Source organism: Neovison vison, chromosome 4 (assembly GCF_020171115.1).
Source record: "Neovison vison isolate M4711 chromosome 4, ASM_NN_V1, whole genome shotgun sequence".
NCBI classification, from domain to species: Eukaryota; Metazoa; Chordata; class Mammalia; order Carnivora; family Mustelidae; genus Neogale; species Neogale vison.
Window position 1 is genome coordinate 158,279,231 of NC_058094.1, and position 15,191 is coordinate 158,294,421.

The window sequence follows — 15,191 nt, forward strand, 5'->3', positions numbered from 1 at the left end:
TTATTCACTTACCCTACATATATTTATATATCAATACATACTGATTTATCTCATTAAAAAATGTTTACCTACTGTACCTTTGTATGGATATACCATGACTTACTCAGGCAGAAGCTGACCTGAGTTGGAAATATTAAATACTGGGGAGGCGAAATGGAGAATGTATATCTGTATGTGTATTTACCTATATGAAATAGTCACTGTCAGAGTAAATAGGATAGGCACAGACATACGGTAGTCAAAGTTTATTCATTTATTGTTTTAAGATTTTATTTATTTATTTGACAAGGAGAGAGAGCACAGGCAGGGGAAGAGGCAGGCAGAGGGGGAAGGAAAAGAAAGCTATGCCCTGAGGAGAGAGCCAGATGGACCTGAGGCTTTCTCCCAAGATCCTGGGATCATGACCTGAGCTGAAGGTAGACACTTGACCGACTGAGCCACCCAGGCGCCCTGTAGTCAAAGTTTATTAAATTAGTAACTATTTCATCTTTGTTGACTGGTAGATAGAACCCATAAGTATTTTGATTGGTTGCTTTTTCTCTTTTTATTCATAGCTTCTGATAACTTTCTCCCTAACTAACTGGAGGAAGTGGTAAAAGTCAAACTTTTTCCTGTCTGAAGACATACTTGGTGCTGCCTGTAATATCTAAATATGGTCACTGGGACCCAACATCCTAGCATTTTTAACTCATATTCTTGATGAATTCCCCACCCTCCTTTGCTCCCCACTTGGCTTGACTTCCTGTCTTTTATCAGCAGCAATCTATCAAGGCCCTATAATGTGCTCAGTACAGAGCAGAACAAATCCAAGTGTTCTACCTCACAATTTAAGGAAGGCAGGGGGCTAGTTTTTGTTTTAAGATAAAAGTCTTTTAACAAAACACAAACTCCCCAAAACTTCCTTTAAATCAAATAGGATTGTCACACGCTCACAGGCTCTTATTACTTACACAGCCAGATGACTCAAGATTACTAAATTTCTATTCATAAGGAGTTTGCTGGCCCCAAATCAACATTCAGGCCCTCCCCCATCTTCCTTCTCTCTCCCCTGGGAGACTGACGTTTGGAGCACTCGCTGCACCACGTTTTAACAGAATGAAGACAATGTGTGTTTGCTGCCTGAACTGTTTGTTCTGGGATTTTAAAAAAAACTTCCCCTAACCCCCTCCTTTTTAAATTTTCTTTTTTTGAGGGGAGGGGAGAAGGGGTCACAATCTTTTTGGCCTCCAAGTCTTTCGATTTGGAAATATATTCTAAAACTGATAGAGACGAAGGACTTCTGTTTGCTATTTACCATGGAACTGGGTGTTCATATCAGAAATTAGCTTCATCTACATTCCCACCAGTCACTCAGAGTGACACAGGGGTGAAGGAAACAGCATTAGCCCTGCCTTGGGGGGGTTAGAGATGACGCTTCTACCTTGCACTTGACCCCTAAAAAACGGGCCCACCTTTCCCTTTGGATCTTTCACTTCACAGTCTCCCGGGCAAAACTGGGGGGAAAACTGGGGGGAAAAAAAAAATCCCTGTCAATCCTGAGCGGTCCCCAGGCCTTTCCATTCCCGGACTCAGAGGCAGTGGTGGCGGCCACCTCCTCCCCCCAACCTCTCGCTCTTTTCACATGCGTTCGTGGCAAGGAGAAAACCACTCCGATAAATGACCGCGATCCAGAGCCTTCCCTTTAGCGGACCTCCCCACATAGGGAGACGGATTCCCAGTCACGGCCAGTTGCCAGCCCTGCCTGTTCGAGGCCCTCGGCCGGCGGCCGGTCCCGGAGCGCGCGGGGCGGGGCGGGGCGGGCAGGGCCGGGGGAGGCGCGCGGGGGCGGCCGGGAGGGGGCGCCGCGGTGGCGTGAGCCGGGCTGAGAGGCCCGAAGAGGACGCGGACTCCGAGACCCGAGCCGAGGTCCCGCGGGGGTTCCGCGCTCGGGGTCCTTTGCCCAGGGAAGGCGGGGCAGAGGCGGCGGGAGGGGCGGTGAGGGCGGGGCGGGTGGCGGTTCCGCGCCGCGGCTCTTTTCTCTCGAATCCCCGAAACTCGGGGCTGAGAACTTCTCCCCGTCTGTGCCCCGCGCACCCTGCGACCCCCGGCTCCCGCACCTTGTGCTCAGCCCGCCCCCGCCCCGCCTCCGGCCGCACCGCCCCCACGGCCGGCAGCCCGCCGAGCTGCTCTCGGTTACAAAGGAGGGAAAATGAGCCGGGCGGCGGCGGCGCGGCGCGGGGCCACGGCGGCGGCGGCTGCGATGGCGGCCGCCCCCGGCACCACGTAGAACGCCCCAGCCCGCCCAGCAGCGGCCCAGGCCCGACAGGAGCCTGCAGCTCGCCACTCGCCTCCCGAGCCCAGTGCGTCGCCTCCTGGCCGGAGGAGGAGGTAGTGAAGAAGAAGGAGGAGGAGGAGGAGGAGGAGGCGCCGCCTTCTCCTTGCCGCGCGCCCTCGCCGTTGTCTGCGCTTCTCTCTGGACCAGTTTGGGGAAGTTGCCGGAGCCCAGTGTCGCCCAGATGTGCGACCTCATTGAGCCGCAGCCCGCCGAGAAGATCGGCAAGATGAAGAAGTTGCGGAGAACTTTGTCGGAGAGTTTCAGCCGCATTGGTGAGTGGCGCGCTGCCCCGGGCACCCGGCCCGTCGCCCCCGGCGCCGGTGCCTCCTCCCCGCGCTTCTGGTACCACCAGTGCAGCGGCCACCCGGGCCGGCGTGGGGTGCGCTGCGAGCGGTCGGTGGAGGGAGCAGTGCCCGGACCTGGGGGGAGGGCGACAGTGGAAAGGAGAGACACCCCTCTCCTTTAGGATCTCGGGGTTCGTTTGTGGATGATCTTAGCCTACAATTTGGGTTCCGTCTCTCGCCACTGGCGCTCGGGCTGTCGCGCCTGCGGTGGACAGGCGATGGGACTCCCCGGGCGCCGCTGCGCACCCGACTGCGCGGTCGCCTGGGTTACTTGCTATTTTTTTTGCGCGCAGCCTCTGCCCTGGGGTGTTTAGTCAATAATTTAGCTTTGAAAATTGGCGAGACGCTGAGCTGAGCCTTGTTATTGTTTAACACATCCAACCTAAAGGGAAGTGGGGCAGATACCGTGGGACCTTTTGTTCGGTACTTCGGGTCCTCGAAAGCGAGATGTGTCTGTTCCGTCCCAAGCTCTTTGAATCTTTCCATTGCAGCAAATAAATGCGCGCTGTGAACTTCTTTGAACATTTAGGAATAAGTGTCCCGAACTTCTTAGATTTACCAGTGCCAAAGCTCCAGAGCTATTGTCTTTAAACTAGTCAACCAACCAACCAACTGATCTACAAATAAAAAACGACCGAGAAATGTTTAGGACAGTTAAGAATAAATCCCTGTCACAAACTGTAACAGGGTGACAACCGTATTATGTGGAATGGGTTTCTTAGCTTTTTTGGATTGGCTATAGAAAACCCCCTTTAAGACGGTGGCTGCTTCCTCTAACATTATAACTTTTATTTATATAGGTAACTGTTTGCAGCAAGAGAATCATACAAGCACTAAAAATAACCCCTCAGACTCCCAAGAAGCCTTCTAGCCTTTGTTTAACTTATTTAACATGTCATCCATGTTAATGAACGTGTTAATGGAAATTAAGCATAAGGTACTTAATTCCTTAAAGTAAACTCCTGGGGTGCATTTGAGTATTGTAGTCATCCTTCTATCCCTTCCTTTAAAAATCATTCTATAAGTGCACTCTAAAATATGCAAACTTTGTTCAAGTAAGAGAAAATAATGGATCAAAATTTAGCCAGTTTCCTTTAACTTAAAATTTCCTATTGGTATACGAAGTCTCTCCCAAAATGACTGTAAAGTTATGGTGTGAAAGCAATATTTAATCCTGGTTTTACTTATTACATGTATTGGATATTTGCAGTTTCACTTTTACTTAGGGATGCATATGAAGAGTTTCTACATGCAAATGAAGTTTGAAGCCAGGAGGAATGTGAGAGAGCAAGGTGTTGAGTTGGTGTGCATTTTTGAGGAGGATGTTCAGCTCAGGACCCAAACCATTACAAAGACAGGTTCTGGAGTCCATTAAGCCCTGTTCTAAAACACATTAACTGTATATTTACTAATGCTAATGACTGTGTTGGAGCCCTTCCAGTTTGTGTTAAATAATTCATTGCAGTTGAATCTCAGTAAGAAACCAAGGACATTAATACAAAAATTCTTTATGTTTAAGCAATTTCAAGATTTTGATAGACAATCAGTAAAATTTGGATTAACTACAATGCTGGCAAATGGGGGTATTACAGTTAATTGGATTTTCTAGCTTACTGAGATTTAGTGATGTGAAACTCCTTTTGATTCCAGCACTTGTTAAAATATCTTCTAAGATCTGGTAGATTTTACTTCCTTGCTTTCAGAAACAATACAGTGCAGTGAACATAACTGATTGTTTCTTGTATTGATGGAAGGTCATGATTCTGCATAGTAGCTAACTCTCATTCTGGAGAACTGTAAAAGGAGATAAAGAGGTCTTATGTGGTTATGCTTGTATAGCAAACCCAAGACATGCATTGGAAATGGGGTTACAGAAAAATTAATCTGTATTATCTATGTATTTTCTTTATATTTTATTTGCAGAGTTACAAAACAATAAAATCAGTTTGATTATGTAAAGATTTTAAGGTGCTTGAGGCTATTGAATGGAATTTTTACTCTGGAATTATGTACTGCATAGATTAAGTGTGTGGGCTATGTGCGTCAGACCATTGGGGATTTGCCATCTTGCCACTTGTAGCTATGTGACCTTGGACAGGTCCCTCAACTTCTGAGCATCAGTTTTTCATGTACAACTCAGTTTTATTACTGGCACTTAGCGAAATAATGCATATGATGTCCTGCATGGTATGTAGTGCAGACTCAATAGGTGTTTGTAATGTTATTATTGGTGATTATATCATATTGACGTAATTGATCTTCTAGGTTGGAAGCAAGAGAAATGAGGGGAAGAAGTGGCTACTGACTTTATAGTCTAAAAACAGGATGGGTTTTGGAGTTAGTCTGGCTTGGGTTTGAACCCTGTTTTCCCAGCTTGCTGTGTGTGTGCCTTGGGCAATTAGCAGAATATCCCTAAACCCCAGAGTCCACATGTATGAATTTTCTCAAGGTTGTTGTGAAGAATAAATCAGGTAGGACACATAAAATATCTAGTGCATGTGAAGAACAGTACTGGGGGCTGATATTCTTCCTTCCCATTTCTGTTTATTCCCCCTCTTCCTCTTGTCTTCATTGGTACTTCATGAGGAGATCAAAGAGTGAATGGTTTATTCTTGTTGAATAATCTGACATTTCAATATATTCATTCCTTTTAACCAATCTGTGATGGCTTTTGAAATAAACATACTGACTTAATTTTGCTTTTTTAGTATGATTCAAAAGTACAGCTTGTTATATGGCAAAATATACAGTATTATTTAGCCATGAGAAATTAGTCATCTATAGAAAATGAGGATAATTTTTGAAAGTATGTGATATTCAATGCTTATTATTAACAATTTTGACTATATAAAAGTGGTAATGCTAATGTTTCATTTTTTCACACGTGAATGATCATGTCAACTTTGTCACTACCCATCCCAAATACAGCTGATCTGAGATTACTATATAATATAAGGTCTAATAAAACACATTTGCTTTCAAGCCACAGCACTCTAATTTATGACATCTGCCAGAGAGTGACTTTAACACAGTTACAGTTCTTTAAAAGATGGGTGTAATTGAATTTCAAAGTCATCCTCTGATTTCAGTGGTGAGTGTTTATCGTTTTCTGTTAAATAGTGTCAGTGTGTTCACTTATTTAGGAACTCCTGCAGTTGTCTCATGTTTTTCTTTCTTTCTTTTTTAAAATTTTGGTTAGCATAAAAAATGACAAATGGGAACTTAGTTGTTAAAAAGTTTATATTAAAATCCTTTTCCTCTTTTCCTTTCTTCTTTCTTTTAATTTTTTAATGATAGCCTAGGAGGAGGAAGGTTTTCTGTAATACCTGGTGTAAGATTAAGGTCAAACTGGCATTTCTTCATATTCATTTGAATGCATTTCTTTATACTTGGATTAATTTGTCGAGAAAGGAAGTTTATACTCTGTGATACTAGAGATGAACCCCGTCTATACCATTTCTCTAAAAAGTGTAGTTTGTGAGAGAGCTGAATGAAATGGAGGCTATGGATACACTGAGTTTTGGGGTTTGTTACCTTGTGCTGTAAGTGTGTAATGTGGGGTTCAGCTGTCATTTGCTAAGTTCATTCTTAATGGTAAAGGTTCAGGTACAGAATTAAAATATAGTACCATATTCTCTCCCAAAGTAGTGTCAGAAGATTTTAATGAAATGGAATTTTTATCTATGATCTTTTCATAACAGAAAAGTGTATGTTGTTTTCATATGCCAAAACTTTAGCATTTGTGTCTCAAAGTGTAAGAGGCTATGATTTTGCCGTTGAGGTAGAACTCATTAATTTAACAAATAATTATTGAGTAGCTTGTATGTGCCAGATAGTGTGCTGACATTCAGACTCAGTGGCCACTGTTACCAGTTCTTGAGGACTTTAAGAGAATACACGCCAATGAATGGGCATTGGCAATATAGAGTGACAGATTTTACCAGGAAGATTAGCATGATTTGTTGTTGGAGAATATAGGAAGGATACCACTTTAGTCTTGGTGAGATCATGGAAAGCTGTCTAGAGGAAGCATTGTCTGAGCAGAGGACTAAATAGGATACCTGGTTATCTTAAATGATTTAATATATACCCCTTTGTTAACCTATAAAAATGTGATATGCCTGCTATTTCAAGACATCATCAAAGACAGTTGTGAGTTTACATTTACATGAATGATTAATGACAATCAGGGAATATAATCAATAATGAGATGTTTTGTGCTTGTTTAGGTCAGAGTTTATTCATCAATGACCTGATAAATACTTGGCAGAGACATCTTTAATTGGCCTTTGTTGTTACTGTTAACTGCTGTTCAGGCCAAGGATTCAATATTTATAAGAAACTGAATAAGATGTTGATCTACTTATAAAGGGTTTCAACGAAGCTGTAGATTTTTTGGTCTTAAAATATTCTTCCCTATGGTATCTTGGGCTTGAGAATAGAGTGCCAGGGAGAGAATCCAGTTTCCTGCTCCTTATATTTTAGAAAATACACCTGCAATTCCTCTTCCATTTCTTTCTTCTCTTTTTGCCCTCAGACCCCACCTCTTTATCCAGTATGGTGAAGGACTTAGGCCAGCAAGAAATAGTCCTGTCCAGATGTCAAAGACATTTTAGGTTTTTGCTTTCTCTCAGCTTGAGGGTCTTCATTCTGTTTGCATTTCCTCAAAGGATTATATCGACTAGTAGTGGATAGTAGTTCCAATTGGATGCTGTGCATAAGAAAACCAATGGCTAAATTTGGGAACTTTTATCATGTCCCAAGTAAATAAAGTATAGAAAGTTTGTGCTGTGAATTATAAGATTGGTGCTTTAGCTTTGCATCTTGCATGACAGCCACATATTTTTTCATTAATCTTTGTTAAATGAGCTGGGTATGAGGCTGTACGGTGATTGGCTTTGTATCTGAAATCAATGAGGTAATCAGTTCTTATCCCCCCCCCTTTTTTTTAAGATGGAACAACTTGCCTATATTTCTGTAGGTCACTAATATGTTATCTAGGAATCCCCACTCAAGTATGTTGATTAGAGGACATGCCTTAGGTTTGAGGGAAGTGAGCGTTGTAGTTTATACAATTTTTTTTTTAAGATTTTATTTATTTATTTGACAGAAAGAGATCACAAGCAGGCAGAGAGGCAGGCAGAGAGAGAGAGGAGGAAACAGGCTCTCCACGGAGCAGAGAGCCCGATGTGGGGCTCGATCCCAGGACCCCGGGATCATGACCCGAGCCGAAGGTAGAGGCTTTAACCCACTGAGCCACCCAGGCGCCCCAGAGTTGTAGTTTAGTAACATGGTTGGCTGATATTTAAAGAAAGCTTTCTAGATTAGAAGTTTTACATTCTGACTTAAAATATAGCCATTAAGAATCATCTAGGCTCTTACAGCTTTCCATCAAAATAGCTTATTTTAGATTTAATGTAAGTTAAAGCAAATACATAATAAAATGTGTGTAAGTAATTGAATGCAAGATAAGCCATTTGAAACTAGGAGAAAGGGCTGTCTTTTAATTTTTCATTCAGAAGAAGTTGTCCTCCAATAAAGCAAATAGAAAAATTTATTACAGATCAGTTTCTTAGGCAAAAAAGAGAAAAACTAAGCATTAAACTTTCAATAACATTTTATCTCCCTCAGTCTACCCTCATCCACCTTAACTCTCTACAACCACATCTATAGTAGGAAACAAAATATCCTATTCAAGATTGCTTGGCTATATAGTATAAGCTCTGAAATGATGGCTTCAGTTTAAGCACATGACTTCTCTCAGAGCTTAATTGCTAACATGATTTGCTTCCATTGCTTTTGTTAGAACGTAGCTTTCCAAGTAAGAGCTACACAAGTGCTTCTATCCTGACTAGAACACTCTACTATAGACCAGTAAATACCTATGCACAATTCTATCAATTGGGAGCATTTCTCCAACTAGTGGTTTCAGCTAAATTAGCTCCTTTGTGCATTCTCCTTAATATGAAACATTCCAAGTAATTGTAGGATTTAAGGAACTAGGGTGTTTGCCAACAATGCATGAAATACTTCTCTTTCTCTTTAGAGTAATAGAATTCCAGTTCTGAAGCCATGCATATTTAAATAAATTTTAAGTATTTGTTAACTTATAAAATATTCTGAATGTATTGTTTTCTTTGGTGATACTTTGTTGTAAAATAGATCATGCTGAAATGCTTGAATTATATCTCTGCAGTGCTTATTTTACATGCTTAGTCTTTACTCACTGTATTTAAACTTCTCAGGGCATGAAAATCTCATTCAGGGCACTCTGCAGAGCGGGTGTCATCCTGACAATGGGCTTGGGAGGACCACACACCGTGCCTGATGAGATATGCTCAAAACCCAGAAGTTGAAGGGGAAATTTCTTTACAATTACTTTTTGATGCTTTCCTACTTTTCATTAAAACATTTTCCTACTGAAGAAGAGCTAGGGGAAAGATACACATACTTCTTTTCCATACTTAGGAGGATCACCCATTTACATATTTATGAAAGTGTTTCACAAAGATGCGTGCTGTGCCATTCTCTGTCTCATTTGCAGCTTTCCTATTTGTATGATAACATTGTTATTCAGGTTGGGGTACAGTTTTACTTTCTGAAATGAAAACACCATACTGCTTTGTTTTCTTTCTGTTTTCTAGGGCTTAGATGCTTAGTCTCTTTGAGATGTTTCACAATAACTGTTTCCTTTCCCTTTTTATTTTATAGCTTTGAAGAAAGACGACACCACCTTTGATGAGGTAGGTTAAATTTCTTTATCTAATGTTAGATGTATTTAATTACCGCCAGGTACAGTTAATAGGTGCCAACTTCGCACTTAGGAAAAAAAAATGCCTTGAAAAAAAAAAAGAAGACATCTCTCTAGTTACATTATATTATTTTCAGTTTTAAGTAATCATTCCAGTGAGTTTTGGTAGGAGTAAACAGAAATATGTCTTTTTAAATGAATAAAAGATACCCGCCGGCCTTTGTACTGCTGCCTTCTTGATGGTGGTGGAGCTGGCAAAGCCCAGATGTGGGTGCGTAGGGCAAGTCTGGAGTTGTTGGTGAGATGGGCTCCCTGCAGCCCTCCCTTGAATCAGGGTGTGATGTGATGCTGACGCCACATATTGTGTGTCAGACTCCCAGAGGAGAAGCTGACTTTTCCTGCTCTAGTTTTTCTAGTCTTTGTATATCAGATCTGTCTTTATCTTCTTGCTATGAAGTAGCAAAAAAAGTCTGTTCCAATAAGGCTGAGGGTTCCTATGTAATTAATAGCATGTTGAATGTGATTTTTAAATTGTATTCTTTCCTGAGTTGCGTGTAGTATCAGTGGGAATCACCAGAGACACAGTGTGTTTACAAAATATTCTCATGAGTGCTATAGAGTGAAGTGTTTCATTGTCACCATCCAAAGCCACAGTTATTGATCTGTGTTGTAAACTGGGCCATGTGTGCATGCATATTGGGAGTTTATTGTGAACACAGTGGTTTGTGTAACCCAACGTGCTTATCCTGCAGCCTAATGGAGCCTAGAGTAGTTTGGCTGTGGTTGTTTGATTTAACATTTGCTGGTTCCATGAAATATGCTACCTGTCCTCCCTCTGCTGTTGTGCTTCAGAGAAGAGAGGAGGACATTTGTGCTCATGAAAGTCCCCTTGACCTTGTGGTTGGCGGTGGTAGGGCAGCACCACCCAGAGAGAACCTGCTCCAGATTGGGATTTCTGGATGGGGCTGGTGACCTTTGGCTCTCACGGTTGGCTGCTTTGTCTGATGCACCTGTTCTTTTCTTCCTGTTGCCCAGCTCTGTGGAGCTTCATGTCCCTGGACTCCAGAGCAACTTTCCCTACCAGGAGTCCTGAAACATCCTATAAAACTTAGTTATTCTAGATCTGAAGCAACAGAGGACTATTTTCCTCCCTATCTGTAGTGGGTAATAATGATGTTCTCCTCTAAACCTGTATTTCTGGAATTTCTGCAGTGTTACTGAGATGGTTTTAGGAGAGTTTTTTCTTCTCAGAAGAAATCAGTGTGAGAATGTTGGACACCTTTTCTCTCTTTTTAAAAGAAAATTCTCCCCTCTAATTATGGAGGTAATTTAACCTTACATAAAGAAGAAAAATAAGGAAAAGGAGAAAGAAAAATCTCCCAATCCTATTACCTAGCTACAACCACTGTTGAATGTTCTTCATGCTTCGCTCTCCTTGTTCAGAAACAAAAAAAACACAAGCCATATATTACATCCTGCTTTTTTTCTTGTAAGCAATAACATGGTATTTTCCCATGTTTTCACAGAGGACTTCTAATCATTATTAGGGTTTTGAAAAACCTCCTGTTTAGTTTAAAAGCCATTGTTAATGCCTTCATGTCATTTTGTCATGTGGCTGTGCGATTAGCTTTCAAAAAACTCTGAGGCTGGAACCCAGATGAAAGTTACGGATATGTCAATCCCGTAACAAGCTACCCTCCTTTCCCCGGAAACCTCTGCACAAAGGTCTGGATTTTGTAATTTGGGGCAAAATTATTCTTAGCTTTTACAAAGTATTTCCTTTCTCTGCATCACGAGAGATTGGTTAAAAACCTCAAATTAGTAAATTACAGAATGGTATACCTGGAAGAGATGTTGGAAATCACGTGGTCAACTTCATCATTTCACTGATGAAGAAATTGAGGTCCACAGGGGCCAGAGAATTTCCAGTTAATTTATGGTAAGGACCAGGGGTCAGACATCTAGGACAGTAGTAGTAAAGGCATGCGTGGGTGTAAACTGGAACTCCGGAAGGTAACTACCCTCTCAGGGGCAATTGACTGACTTTTCCCAAACCTTTTATCCAGTAGAGATATTTATCTCCCTCCTAAGATTGTTGTGAAGATTACATAAGCTAAGTATGTAGAGGTTACAGTCAGTGATGGACACATCGTGTCTCATAGTTGGTATTGTCATGTCCTTGTGTTCCTCCTTGTCGTGACCGCTGCCATCATCATCATCATCATCATCTCCTTACTGTTGTTCTCACCATAACATCACCTGCACTTGGAAGGGCTATAAGGAGGAAGGAAAGATTTAGTTCAAAACTAATTAGAGCTATAAGGAGAGTTACTTTCCAATACTCCTTTGAAATTCTGTATGAGGCTTCATATGATGATTTACATATTAAAACTGTGAAAATATCTGAAACCCATCACTTTTTAGACTCTTCGAGGGGATGCCTACTGTTCAGCTTTGTAATCTTCAGGTGTCTTGCACGTTTAACATTCAATAAATATCTGTTGAATGTGAGTAAATATCTGTTGCTAATAAGGAGAGAGAGTGTTGAACCGAATGTTAGATCAGGTGGATTCTCCTTTGCCAGTTTCTAGCCATTCAGTTTTCTCATTTGTAAAACCAGTCAGGTAGATGATCATCTTGAATTTTCTTCCTGAATCTTTAGATGTAGGCAAAAATCCTTCATAGTCATCAACATGAACTTACAGTTTTACTAAGATCAGAAAAGAGCACCAGGTCTATGATGAAGTAAACAGAAAGTCACCAAGTTGTTCTATGACTGTTCTATGACTGTCTTCAGACTACACTGTTAGACATTTTCTTGAACCCATGTCTTGGTCTTCTTTTCCTCTTGTATCCTGTTGGAATTCAGGAAAGACTTGACTCTTAAACCATGGGGGCTGGGTCAGCTTCTTAGATACGCATCAAGGTGTGGCAACTCTTCTTACTCAGGATTTATGAGACAGAGGGCTCCTTTCCTCAAGGCTAGAGTTTAGTTGCTGCTCCCTGATTGCTACAGAGGTTTTCTCTAGGCTATGTGTAAATGTTTGACCTTGAAGAGGGGAGAAAAAGAGATGTATATCTATTTGAAATACTTACTCATTTATTCTTAAATAGGCTGAAATACCATGATTGCAAATTTTTATAAGCAGCCTAGAATTAATTATATTCAGGAACAGTATTCTAATGTAGAGAGAGATGAGGTACTTTGGAAGTTAAGTATGAAGGCATGTTTACAATAGGCATTTTTGTTGGAGTAGGAACTTTTGTTGAAGCCCATCATACTTTGGGAGAGGACAGTCATTTTGCCTTTCATTCATTATATATCTGGGCCCTGGTTAAAATAGGAAGCATTTTATGTTCTGTAGGCTTTATATATTTGATGGATAGACTAACCATTTATAAGGATATCCTTACATCTTTCTATAAAGTTGCAGAACTTTCTGAATTTTTCCTCACTTTTTTGTCCCTAGTAGATGTCCTGGGCCATGTCCCCTGAGTGGTCCTATTTTCCCTGTGCCAGTGAACAATACTGTACTGTGACTTGAAGGAAGGTTTTGAATCTTATTTTTTTATTTAGTGATTTGTTTTAAAATGAGACCTAAAATATAAAAGGTAAGAAAACACAGTTAATCTCTTCCAATGTAAAAGTACTCTGCGTAAAACTTTTCGGACTTTGGAAGTAAAAAATTTGGAGTAAGTATAAATATATGTGTATAAAAAGAGTTAGAAATGTCTAAAGCCACAACAGTTTATGAATTGTTCTTGTGTAAATTAAAAAGGTTAAGTTGTGTAGTTTTTGTTCTGCTTCATGCCTTTGTTATTTTAGCTTCAGTGAATTGCCAGAACAAAGTGTTGACTCTGCTTGGTGATTGAGTGAGACACACAAAAATTCTAGTGACTGAAATAAACCTTTGAAATGCAAAGAGTTTTGTTTGTTTGTCATCGATAATCCAGATAATTAAGCACTTACTTGTTTGGAAAAAAATGAACGGTCATTTACAAGTTTTCTAATTCTTCTGTGCCCTGGTCATTTGTTCCTTGTTTGCAAAGTAGAATGGGCTGCTAACACAGGTTTTGGCATCTTCTAGCTGTTTTATTTTTTGTATCCTAAGGGAATGTGTAGAGAGCATGTGAATTGTCTTAACATTTTTACATCTGATCTGTAACTTCCTCAAGTACATTTTTACAGTTAACTTGCTTTCTCTCTGCTTAATATAATAATTTTGTGTGATAGATGGGGGTAGTATGCATTGATCTCTGCTTCTAGTCCAAGCCACTCTTTGTAATTTTGTTTAAAGATATGCTTGTGATACCAGAGATGATAGAAATACAGCAGGGATTTTGCTGAGAACAGATTCTAGGAATTAGATACAAATATGATTTGGGGATACCCCGGGGCATTTTTTCCATGCACTACGGTTGGTGGGAGCTGTTGCAGGTTTTCACCACCAAACTACTGTTGACACCTCAGGTTTCAGAGTCTGTGAATAACGTATTACATTGTATACAGCCGTCTAGCTTCGGACTTCTCTGACTTCCTCATCGAAAATATTAAATCCTAGTAACAGTCTTTCCCTGTTAGTTTCCTCACTCCCTTTATCTCTTCTTTGCTGGCTCCCTGTTTCCAGATGACCCCTTCCTTCTCCAGCTTCCTATCCCGTTCTTCATCCCACATCCCCCTCCCTGTTTCCTTCTCTGTTCGCACACGGTACATCACTCCCTTCCCAGTAGCCTCAGTGGCCCTATCGCTTTGTACTTTGCTGGTAATCTACCCTGCCAGCCCTCGATTTTGACCTGGCATCTTTTCCTTTCTTACCCAGCGGCTGCCAAGAGCTGCTTGAGGAAATCACTCCATAAATAAATTTATCGTCTCCGGCCTTAGCTGGAACCCAAGGCAACTGTGCACAGTCTTGCACTGTGTGGCTGGCTTGTTTTCCGGCTGAAACCTTTCCACTTCCCTCAAACCTTCTAGCTACCCTTCTCCACCCCTCCTTGCTTTAGGAGATGACTTTCTCTCTGTATTAGTTTGCTAGACTTGCCTTAGAAAAATACCACAAACTGAGCGGCTTGAACAGCAGAAGTGAATTGTCTCATAGTTCTGAAGACCAGAAGTCTGAAATCAAAGCATGGGCTGGGTTGGTTACTTCCGAAGGCTGTGAAAAAGGATACATCCCAGGCCTCTTTCCTTCATTTGTAGATGGCCGCCTCCTCCCTGTGTGTCTTCACATCACCTTCCCTTAATGAGTTTCTGTGGATCTACCTTTTCCTCGCTTATAAAGACTCCAGTTCATTAAGGAGGGCACGTGATGTAATAAGCACTGAGTATTATGTAAGACTGACGAATTGCTGACCTCTATCTCTGAAACCAATAATACATTATATGTTCATTAATTGAATTTAAGTTAAAAAAAAAAGAAAAGAAAATGACACCAGTCATATTGAATTAGAGGCCCACCTGCCTCCAGCATGACCTCGTCTTAATTAACTAATGACATCTGTATGGACCCTGTTTCCAAAGAAGATCACATTTGGAAGTATGGGGTGGCAGGTAAAGACCTCAACATTAGAATTGCTGGTGGGCATAGTCCAACCCGTGACACCCTCCAACTCCTTTGAATACTTAGTACTATTAGATGTCAGCGCCTTGCCTGCACAGATACCTTGATTGGCTTCAATTTTACTTCCCTTTTTCTAGTCTCAGGGGAGGAGGTGTCTTTTCTCCTGTCCTAGGCTAGTTCCTCCTATTTCCCCCTTCATTCCTGTCGAAGCTTTCGCTCCAGAA

General features: G+C 41.3%; 1 protein-coding gene across 1 annotated transcript in view; it reads left to right on the forward strand.

Annotated features, from left to right (window-relative positions):
- The first annotated feature begins 2,077 nt into the window (after positions 1 to 2,077).
- The window catches only part of CDK14 (cyclin dependent kinase 14), a 570,565-nt gene continuing 557,451 nt past the window's right edge, over positions 2,078 to 15,191 (forward strand). Inside the window, exons 1-2 of the mRNA XM_044245987.1 lie at positions 2,078 to 2,586; positions 9,370 to 9,401. Of these exons, the coding sequence (XP_044101922.1) occupies positions 2,496 to 2,586; positions 9,370 to 9,401 (123 nt within the window). The 5' untranslated portion in view covers positions 2,078 to 2,495. The remainder of the gene's footprint in view (positions 2,587 to 9,369; positions 9,402 to 15,191) is intronic.